At 36.0% G+C, this 12,170-nt stretch overlaps 1 protein-coding gene across 1 annotated transcript in view; it reads left to right on the top strand.

Annotated features, from left to right (window-relative positions):
* Positions 1 to 12,170, top strand: part of LOC127732432 (uncharacterized) — a 17,122-nt gene extending 4,952 nt beyond the window's left edge. Inside the window, exons 2-3 of the mRNA XM_052241470.1 lie at positions 3,067 to 3,124; positions 9,327 to 12,170. Of these exons, the coding sequence (XP_052097430.1) occupies positions 3,067 to 3,124; positions 9,327 to 10,153 (885 nt within the window). The 3' untranslated portion in view covers positions 10,154 to 12,170. The remainder of the gene's footprint in view (positions 1 to 3,066; positions 3,125 to 9,326) is intronic.

Raw genomic sequence — 12,170 nt, 5'->3', positions numbered from 1 at the left:
ATTTCAATAAAACAATATCCGTATTTCTATGCCAGTACAGGGCAAATGATACTCTCGGGGACGAACGGTCCTCAAGCAGAAGTATTGATCCGGTAGTAATTACAACGTTAAAAATGAACGGTACAAATTGTACTGCACTAGGTGCGCATTTCGCCAAACAATTTAAAATCTAAAACCGTATACAAACGTTCATAAGGTGATTAAACCAAACAGACAAATAGTGAAGCCAAACCAGGACAGGGAATCAGGGCTATGCACTAGGGAGATATATTCCTTGATTTAAAATCATTTCGAAATTTTATAACAGCATTTTAAATTAAAACATTACTCGTATTTTCATGCAAGAACCAAAGTACTGGCTACTGGGCTAATGACTTCATCTAGGCCAAAAGTCCCCCCAGCAGACGTATCTATCTAGTGGTAGTAATAAATAGTGCTCATTCTGTTAATACCAATCAATCAGTCTTTTCATTATAAGTTTGACGAATTGAAGATATGAAGTTGACTGAGTGGTGACGGATTGATGACTACTGACTGATCACTAAAACAGTAACTCTTGAGGATGCAAGTACTGCAACAAGTTTATATGTAGATCTTTAACAATATTTTACAGGTGATATTTTGTTTAATCCTCCCAATTTGCTTCGTTCTTCAATTATAATACGTGTTTTATGTTCAGTATAACATTATGTATAGTTAAGCTACATTATTATTTGTTGTTTTTAGCTCACCTGGCCCAAAGGGCCAAGTGAGCTTTTCTCATCACTTGGCGTCCGTCGTCCGGCGTCGTCCAGCGTCATCCGTCGTCGGCGTTAACTTTTTACATTTTGAACTTCTTCTAGATTGATTGATTGATTGTTGGTTGCTTAACGTCCAGTGGCAAATATTTCATGCATATTCAGGACGAGAACAAGTTCACAATAAATACAATAGGTAGGTTCTGTAATAGATTAAGGGGTTAAGGTCGGAGAAATTTAGACTGCCACGGGAAATGAGGGTATATTGGATAGGGACAGAAATTTAGCCTTCCAACAGGTCACCTACGGACCCCTCAAAGAGTTGTTGCAAGGGTTCTTAACGTGCAAAGAGCGTGGCACTCTCTTTACACGAGGCATCGGATTTAACGTCCCCATTCTGACCGGACGTGGCTGCAAATTTGTACATCCCGCACAGCCAAACGGACGCCCCACTTTAGCACGGGTTTTACTGCCGGTCGGAGGAAGACCAATGGTGACCATACTTCTATTCCCCAGTCACCCTTGGGGGGAACTTCTTCTAGAGAACCACTGAATGGAGTGAAACCAAACATGGCATGAATGTTCCTTATGAGGTGCTGACCAAGTGTTGTTACTTTGTAGAGGATCCATCATCCAAGATGGCCGCCAGCGGGGGACTTAGTTTAACATAGGACCCTATGGGAGATACATACAAATGTCTTCTTTTAGAGAACCACTGAATGGAATAAAACCAAACATGGCATGAATGTTTCTTATGAGGTGCTGACCGAGTGTTGTTACTTTGAAGCCGATCCATAATCCAAGATGGCCGCCAGCGGGGGACTTAGTTTCACATAGGACTCTATGGGAAATACATACAAATGTCTTTTTTTAGAGAACCACTGAATGGAATGAAACCAAACATAGTATGAATGTTCCTTATTAGGTGCTGACCGAGTGTTGTTACTTTGAAGCCGATCCATAATCCAAGATGGCCGCCAGCGGGGGACTTAGTTTAACATGGGACCCTATGGGAAATACATACAAATGTCTTCTATTAGAGAACCACTAAATGGAATGAAACCAAACATGGCATTAATGTTTCTTATAAGGTGCTGACCGAGTGTTGTTACTTTGAAGCCGATCCATAATCCAAGATGGCCGCCTGCAGGGGACTTAGTTTAACATGGGACCTTATGAGAAATACATACAAATGTCTTCTTTTAGAGAACCACTGAATGGAATGAAAGCAAACATGGCATGAATGTTCCTTATGAGGTGCTGACCAAGTGTTGTTACTTTGAAGCCGATCCATAATCCAAAATGGCCGCCAGCGGGGAACTTAGTTTAACATGGGACCCTATGGGAAATACATACAAAAGTCTTCTTTTAGAGAACCACTGAATGGAATGAAACCAAACATGGCAAGAATGTTCCTTATGAGGTGCTGACCAAGTGTTGTTACTTTGAAGCTGATCCATCATCCAAGATTGCAGCCAGCGGGGGACTTAGTTTAACATAGGACCCTATGGGAAATACATACAAATGTCTTCTTTTAGAGAACCACTGAATGCAATGAAACCAAACATGGCATGAATGTTCCTTATGAGGTGCTGACCAAGTGTTTTTACTATGAAGCCGATCCATAATCTAAGATGGCCGCCAGCCGAGGACTTAGTTTAACATAGGACCCTATGAGAAATACGTACAAATGTTTTCTTTTAGAGAACCATTGAATGGAATGAAACCAAACATGGCATGCATGTTCCTTTTGAGGTGCTGACCAAGTGTTGTTACTTTGAAGCTGATCCTTCATCCATGATGGCTGCCAGATGGGGACAATGTTTAACAAAGGACCCTATGGACAATACATACACATGTCTTCTTTTAGAACACAACATACTGAATGGATTGAAACCAAACAAGGCATGAATGTTCCTAATGAGGTGCTGACTAAGTTTTGTTACTTTGAAGCTGATCCTTCATCCATGATGGCCGCCAATGGGGGGACTTCCTTTAACATAAGACCTTATGGGAAATACATACAAATGCTTCTTCTAGAGGTGCAATGAATGGAATGAAACCAAAACATGGCATAAATGTTTCTTATGAAGTGCTGATTAAGTGTTGCTACTTTGTTGCCGATTTACTGTTCAAGATGGCCACCAGGATTTTTATTAAATTACAGGACCAATATTAAACCAAATTTGGCCTCACTCATTATTAGGGTATCTGTTATGATTTTAATCTATTTTTACATGATTTCCAAAACTAATGTAGAATCAGGTGAGCGACACAGGCTCTTGAGAGCCTCTAGTTTATTTAATAAAATCATCTTTTTTGTTTGCAGGGTAAAACGATTCCTCACAGAGCGAAAATAAGCACTAAGCAGGAAGACCATAATCCAAGTAATATCATTGTTTACATATTTTTATCTTTTAACCGGTTTCATTTTTCTAGAACATATATTAATGACGGTATAACTCTAAAAGTCCTGTCTTTAAAATATTCCTCTTTATACAGGGGGAAATACAAAGAACGAGACTCCTCGGGTTTTTTCCTAAGATATAGGGTAAAATATTTTGCGTTGGAAAGTTGACAAAACTAATTGGAATCAAAAGTAAGCCCAAAACCAGACAACATGTTACGGTTTGCGAGCTCCTTAAGAATTCCAATCAAGATAAGCACTTCAAACACGATCAATTGTAAAGTGTTGTTTGTATTTACCTGCACTGTGTTGATAACAGTATTGCAGGGAAAACTGAGTACTTCCCATTCTCAGTAGGCAGTATTTCGGTGTCGAGATGATTTATAAGACATTTTTTTCTAAAATTCCAAAGGTTCCAAATCCCTCGTATAAAATTGATTAATTTACAATAAATACAATAGGTAAGTTATGTAATAGAGGTCGTTTGTGACGCAGGCCGGACGAATTTTGACTGACACTGGGAAATGAGTGTATATTAGAACGGACAGAAAATTCGACTTACAGCAGGCCACCTTCGGACCCTTTAAAGATTGCTTGCAATGTGTCTTACCGTGCAGAGAGCATGGCAGTCTCTCTACATGAGGCATCGGATTAAACGTCCTCTTGTACATCCCACAAAGCCAACATCACGCAGATTGCTTGCAAGGTGTCTTACCGTGCAGAGAGCATGGCAGTCTCTCAACATGAGGCATCGGCTTAAACGTCCTCTTGCACATCCCACAAAGCCAACATCACGCCAAACTTTGGCGAGGGTTTTACTGCCTGTAGGTAGAAGATCTTAGTGGACATTTCTCTATTCCCCAGTCACCCTTGGGTTTCTTGTTCAAATGAAGGCAGCTGACTTAAATTTAGTCTTAGATGCATGATTTGTTTTAGTTGTTATGGGCTTTGAACTAGCTGTTAGTAACTGCGAGTACTCTCAGATCTGTTCTTAGTGTCATTTTGTTGTTTTTTGTTCACGTTCACTCTTTGTTTTTTTAGATGCATTTGTATCCATCTTACAAATTAAGCCTTTTCCAACTGATTTTTATAGTTCGTTCTTATGTTGTACTGTTACACCACTGGCCGAGGTTAGGGGGAGGGTTGGGATCCCGCTAACATGTTTAACCCCGCCACATTCTGTATGTATGTGCTTGTCCCAAGTCCAGAGCCTGTAAATCATTGGTTGTCGTGTTTTGCTGTTACATATTTGTTTCTCGTTCATTTTTTTGTACATTAATTAGGCCGTTAGTTTTCTCGTTTGAATTGTTTAACATTTGTCATTTCGAAGCCTTTTATAGCTGACTTTGCGGTATGGGCTTTGTTCATAGTTGAAGGCCTAATGGTGACCTATAGATGTTAATTTCTATGTCATTTGGTCTCTTGCAATCATACCACAACTTCTTTTTTTAAATATAAGCCGAACAACACCCTTGATTTTTTCTCAAGTAGGACTCAGTTACCCAGCTTCCCTTTTGGACCTAGTGCGAACAAAAGTATTGCCGTACGGAATTTTTTATTAACTCTGAGGTAATGGTGGGTAGGGTGTCAGACCCCAACTTTGGACCACTTTGGACACAAAAAAACCTGTATCTTGGCATTGTACAAGGTTATATTTTTCTCTGACTGTTAATGACGTCTTTACACTAAATCCATTGGATGTTGGATGTGTACTAATTGATAATTTAGTCTTTGATGCTTTCTTTTTTTATTAGTTGTTATTGGCTTTGAACTAGCTGTCAGTAACTGCGAGTACTCTCAGATCTGTACTTAGTGTCTTTTTGTTGTTGGGATGTACAAGTACCCGGCCACGTCCACTCTGTGTTTTTGTTAGATGAATTTCTAATTGTATCCATCTGATGAGTTAAGCCTTTTTCAACTGATTTGTATAGTTCGTTCTTATGTTGTACTGTTACACCACTGTACAAGGTAAGGGAGAGGGTTGGGATCACTATGTATGTGCCTGTCCCAAGTCAGGAGCCTGTAATTCAGTGGTTGTCGTTTGTTGCTGTGTTACATATTTGCTCTTCGTTCATTTTTTTGTACATTAATTAGGCCGTTAGTTTTCTTGTTTGAATTGTTTTACATTTGTCATTGTGGGGCCTTTTATAGCTGACTGTGCAGTATGTGCTTTGTTTATTGTTGAAGGCCGTACGGTGACCTATAGTTGTTAATGCCTGTGTCTTTTGGTCTCTTGTGAAGAGTTGTCTCATTGGCAATCATACCACGTCATCTTTTTATTAAATTATAAGTTAGGTATAGTGGCTAACTTTCTGATTATCTCTAAATAATTGTCAATAAAACAGCTACCCAATGACAAACAAATATTACTTGGTAATACTACGCGTACGGCTTTCAGAAGACAAACAAATATTACTTTGTAATAATACGCGTACGGCTTTCATCAAATTACACTTTCAGAAGCACAACATTAGACTGAATAAAGTCTCTAAATTTCAACATTTCAACAAAGACTTTCAAGGATCAGCAACCTTTACCAAAGTCCCCAAATGAAACAAAAAAAATACAATGAGATTTGACCAAAAACAACGAAATCATGCCAAGTTTCATGACCTCAGACAGACAGAAAGACATGTGTTCAGATTAAACAGTGTTGCTTTAGACCTATAAAACATACTAGTATCATTATTCAGGAAAGCTTATTTTTGTTTAAATGGTCACAAATAAAACTGACAATAACAGTGAAAGTCCTGTTATTCCTTTTATTTTTTATGTAATTTGCACCTCAAATAAATTTAATCCTGAACATTTAAGATGGAGTCATAATGATTGATTGTTGATTTATGAACGTCCAGTGGCAAATATTTCATGCATGTTCACGAGAACAAATTAATAATAAATACAATAGGTAGGTCCTGTACATGTAATAGAGGTCGTCCGGGATGAAGGTCGGGTAAATTTGGACTGCCACGGAAAAGTGAGGGTATATTCGATAGGGGCAGACATTTAGCCTTTCAACAGGCCACCTACGGACCGCTAAAAGAGTTGCTGCATGGGTTCTTGACGTGCAATGAGCGTGTCACTCTCTTTACACCAGGCATCGGATTTAACGTCCCCATTCTGACCGGACGTGGCTGCGTATTTGATACATCCCGCACAGCCAAACGGACGCCCAACTTAGGCGAAGGTTTTACTGCCGGTCGGAGGAAGACCAATGGTGACCATATTTCTATTCCCCGGACACTCTTGGGGGGAGTCATAACGAATTATCGTGGATTATTTACTTTCGTGGATTGAGGATATTTGATTTCGTGGTTCAACCAAAATTTGCATATAAACCAATAGAAAACATCTTCATCTCAAAGTCTTGTTATATTGCATTGCATCTAAGAGTTACCAAATAACATTACAGTCGGCGACAACGATTGATTGGTTTAATTAAAAAGACCACATAGAACACAATTTGAGAACAGATTTATTAGTCTTCGACTGGTCTGAAGGATAGGATATTTGGGATTATGACAACCCCGAACACAAAGACATGTTACATAGAGTCAACAATTTTCTTCGGATAGGTAACCCTCAAAACGTTTTAATATTCAGCTGTAGAAATCGTGTCATTGCCCTACATCATATTCAACGTCCCCAATTCTGATCCGACGTGGATGCGTATTTATGCATTCCACAGAACTTCGTGAAAATCATTGAGGCGACACAACGGAGAGATCTGAACCGATTTCTCTATCGTGGTTAGTTGGGGGGCTCCCTTAAAAGACATCATATGAACTGACGTAGATTCGTATTTATACATCCTACATATATTTCTTAGTTATCAGTACATTTGATATATGCTTTAACATGAACGGATAGAAAGATAAGTACTTCAGATACAAGTAATTTGTAAAGACCTGCACTGAGTTGATATCAGTGTTGTAGAGAGTACTGTGTAAATCCCAAGCTGAGGAGGAGGTGATTCGGTATTGGGATGATTTATAAGACATGTTTTAACCTAAATTACAAGGACTGCAACTCTCTCAGGCAAAGTTGATTGATTGCGTGTTGGTTGCTTAATGTCCAGTGGCAATTATTTCATGCATGTTTCGCGACAATTTAATAATAAATGCAATAATGCAATATGTAGGTCCTGTAATAGAGGCCATTTGGCATGAATGTCGGGAGGTCCTGTAATATAGGCCGTCCGGAATGAAGGTCGGGAAAATTTGGACTGTCACGGGAAAATGAGAGTATATGGGATTGGGCCAGAAATTTAGCTTGGCACTCTCTTTACACGAGACATCGGATTTCATGTCTCCTTTCCGACCGGACGTGGCTGCGTACTTGATACATCCCGCACAGCTAAACTAAAGCCCCACTTTGACGAGGGTTTTACTGCCGGTCGGAGGAAGACTAATGGTGACCATATTTCTATTCCTCAGTCACCCTTTGGGTGAAGTCATAACGAATACTGTGGATTATTTATTTTCGTGGGTACCAATTTTCGTGGATTTAGGATATTTGATTTCATGGTTTAACCAAAATTTGCATATAAACCAATAGAAAACATTTTCATCTAAAAGTCTTGTTATATTGCATTTCATCTATGAGTTACCAAATAACATTACAATCGGCGACAACGATAGAGTGGTTTAAATAAAAAGACCACAATTTTGGAACAAATTAAATAATCTTGGACTGGTATGAAGGACGAGGTATTTTGGATTTTGACAGCCTAAAAAATCGAAGACATGTTACATAGGGTCAAACATTCGGCCTAAGGAATACGGAACCCCATAAAAGTTGTAATGAAAAGCCGTCATTACCCTAATTCATATTCATCGCCTTATATTGATCTGACGTGGATGCGTATTTATACATCCCACAGAACTACGAAATGTTTCTTGAGAAACCTTTTCCTTAAAACGGAGAGATTTGTACCCAGTTCTCTATCGTGGTTAGTAGGAGGCTCCCTTGCAAAACTTGCTCCATACCAGGAATTTTAGTAACGAAAGACATCGTTTACTTAGATGTGCATAATTATGATTTTAATTTTCCCTCCATTAAATAAAAAGTTTTATTCATGAAGAATATTTTGAACGAAACTAAACATCGGCCCCCACAATCCGCAGAGACATGTTTTCTGACTGGTAGTTAAAAGATTACGCGATTAATTGTTGTTTGCTTTACATTCAGTGGCAAATAATTCATTAATTTTCAAGACGAGAACAATAAAGAATACCTTAAAAATGCAGGGTACTGTAAAGTGAGACAATTTAAAATTTCAATTGTAAAAAACGCTGTACTAGCCAACACAGTCGATGTGTTTCTACTTTATTAATTTCGACCCATTAAATTCGGATGTTTGTTTTCTTTACAAAAAAAAACAATACATGCTTAATAAAGTTCAAGGTAATAAGGACCACAAAAGGGGGAGGGGGTGTCTCAACATGGTATTGTGGGTACAGACGTGCAGCGCAGCTGGTATTTCAAATCCCACCCCCATTTCCCCGGTTTCATAAATTGATGTCTGGTAAAAATCGAGACCCATGAATATATTTCATGACAAATTCATAACCCGTTCATATATTTCTTAGTTATCAGTGCATTTTTTCTACATCTTTATTTGATTTTAAAGCGGTTAAAACATATATACAGATATTCTATTGAAATATAAAAAAAAACAGACCCATTCACATTGTACCTTAGTGAAATTGCAACCCACTGATATATTAGACACATAAAAGGGACCTATTCCAGCAGCACGTATGTAAAGAAATCCCTTCCCCTGGGATTAGGACAAAGGAAGCATATACATATTTTTTTTATTATCTTGCACATGATTTTAAATAAGTAGGTCAAACAAACATCTTCTCCCACTGCATTGGTATGTCCAGTACATTACTATGCTCTACCCTTATCTGTTTTTCAATTTTCCTTTGATTATGATGTTGTCGAATCATGCTAAGCTCGAGTTCTTCAAAATGAAAAAAAAACTGAAATAAATCGTTACCATCTGTGAAAAAATTTGAGGTCTTGAAAAATTCAATATTACAGAGTTTTATATAGTGTGCAAAACATCAGATATGTTACAACATTCAATCACTTTTAGCGGTAAACTGCATTATAGATTAAAAAAACAATTGTTGTAATAACCAACTCGATACTTCATTATTATTTATTTTCAGAAAATGAACCAAACAAAGAAGAAGCTCAGGATCAAGCATCTGTCAAAACCAACCTTCCTGTTTCTGTCAATTTGCGTCAACAGTTAAATATAAAAAAGTCTAAGAATGAAAATCCGACCATATTTAGCTGTATCAAAATAGACAATACATTAGTGTTTACCTACTACAGGAATAACCGACTTATTATTTGTAATTCAGACGGTACTGATATCCATCACATTCCTCTGTCCTATCAACCATGGTTTATGACAGTGGTAAATATTAATACTGTAGCAGTATCCTGTATACATGACAGAACCATACTGATAATAAATATATCTACACGTTCTGTCACCAGTACAATCAACACCAGTGGTAACTGCTACGGAATATCATATAATGATAATAACCTGTACGTTGTTATTGATCTGAGTATAATACATGTGATTGACCTGACAGGTAAAGTAATACGTACTATACCTTTACCTTCAGACCGTATCTGGGACATTACAGTAGACAGAGACAGGTTGGTTTGTACAGACTTTACATCAATATACTGCTGCTCGTTAGATGGAGAACTACTTTGGAAGTTTAAAATTGATAAATTTCAGGATTTAGTTTATGTGACAACAGATAATGAGAGGAATGTCTATGTGACTTATTATAACACCAACACTGTAGAAGTTATATCAGATGATGGTAAACATCACAGAGAACTTCTTACTAAATCAGATGGATTGGATAGGCCGTGGGGAATTTATTTTGACAAAAAAGAAAATATTCTGCTTGTTTGTAATTATTATAACGGAAAGGTTTTTCTTTTTGACGTGAAAAGGAAATCAACATAAATAAACATGAATAATTCTTTCAGACAATGAGTTTATTCGGACTCGGGTCTGTTTGTGCATTTTGTCATTCAAAATAACTTCTCTTTATTTTTATTTTCTATACTATCAATTACTGATTGTCATGATCTGTACAGTTGTATTCTGTATTCAAAGTAAGGACAATATTAACAATTTATTATGTTCATGTTTTTTGTGATTAACTCTTTTTATTTTAATGTGTGACAACAAATCAACTTTAAATTGAAATTTAGAGAAATGTTACAAAGACATGTTGTTCTTTGATTCACGTCAATTTAGGGTTTGATAGTTGGAGAAAAAAATATAATTCAAGTTATATATCATCACATCTTTCAAAACCACATATAAATTGTTTAAGACAATTATTCGAAATACAGACATTCTCTTAACGGATGTGTAGGTTGTAAATAAAATCTTTACAAATTTAAAATTGTATTGTGTCGTTGGGATGCTGTCTTTTTCCTTCATTGCCAATCCATCTGCTTCTTTCACCCAGGTAGTCTTACATGTACATTTTAAATACAAATAATTCAGATATATACATCGTTTATTTGTTCTCATCCTGAACATGTATAATATATTTGCCACTGTACGATACACAACCAACAGATAAACCAATTAATTATTTTATTCATACCAAACTATATCACATTTTTTAAGTTTATCAATGTGTGTATTTCTTAATTTGATGACAGTTTTGTTTTGGTTTAAATTGATGTTAATCGAGTACAAATAACATATGGTCTAACACCATACAGACTGATATGACTGTGTTCCAATAACTTTGTATCCTACATCAAGTTAAATTTCCATTGAAAACAAAATAACGGAAAGATTATGATTAATTTTGAAAATGTAACTTGGATCATCTAGGCTGTTGTATTTGAATAATGTGGTTCGAATATTATGTTTTCCGCATTTTTAAAACATTTGAACATTCAATTGTTCTATATAATTCAATATGAAAAATCAAAAAAAATTTCCGAGTAAGAAACAATGTACATGCTCTTTATCTTTTATATATAATTCACACTCTTATGAGAAGGATGTTATCCAGAAAAATGTTATCATTGAAAACAAAATAACGGAAAGATTATGATTAATTTTGAAAATGTAACTTGGATCATCTAGGCTGTTGTATTTGAATAATGTGGTTCGAATATTATGTTTTCCGCATTTTTAAAACATTTGAACATTCAATTGTTCTATATAATTCAATATGAAAAATCAAAAAAAATTTCCGAGTAAGAAACAATGTACATGCTCTTTATCTTTTATATATAATTCACACTCTTATGAGAAGGATGTTATCCAGAAAAATGTTATCAGGCGTTTTCATCTAGATAAAAAATTCTTACTTAATCAAATGTATTGAATTCGCCGTTTGGAATTAATTTTATCATGCAAGAAAATATTCTGCTTGTTTGTAATAGAGATAACGGAAATCTTTTTTTTTTTTACGTGATAAAGAAACTTGCATAAATGAACTTAAATTATTTCATTCGAATTCGGATGTGTTTTTGCATTGAGTCATTCTAAATGAATTTTATTTGTTTGTGTGCTATCTACCAAAAACAAATTCAATTTAACCAATTATGATTCATTTTACAAAATTACTACCTTGCTTTCTTATAAGTTCTGTATAAGATATTCCGTATTCCGATTTTATTTAAGTATATTTTTATGTGTTTGCGTTATTTTATGTACGACAACAAAACAATTATGTATATGAAATTAAAGAGAAATTTTGCTTAGACCCAAAAATTGTTGATCTTTCTTTACTTCTATTTGACGGTTAGGTTGTGATGGTTGGTGAAAACTTACAATATACTTCAGAGCAGCTTTTGAAAACCGACAAAAGTAGTTTTATGTACGTACTATTAACTTGACTCGTTTAGAACTTTTTTATGTGTTGTATGCTTCTTGTGAACATATAATGTTTGCATTTCATCCCGTTGAGGTTTGATTTTTGCAATAAAGATTATTAGTTAGATTGTAA

The sequence above is a fragment of the Mytilus californianus genome, unplaced genomic scaffold (genome assembly GCF_021869535.1).
Source record: "Mytilus californianus isolate M0D057914Y unplaced genomic scaffold, xbMytCali1.0.p SCAF_24, whole genome shotgun sequence".
NCBI lineage: Eukaryota > Metazoa > Mollusca > Bivalvia > Mytilida > Mytilidae > Mytilus > Mytilus californianus.
This window is presented reverse-complemented; position numbering and strand designations above follow the sequence as displayed.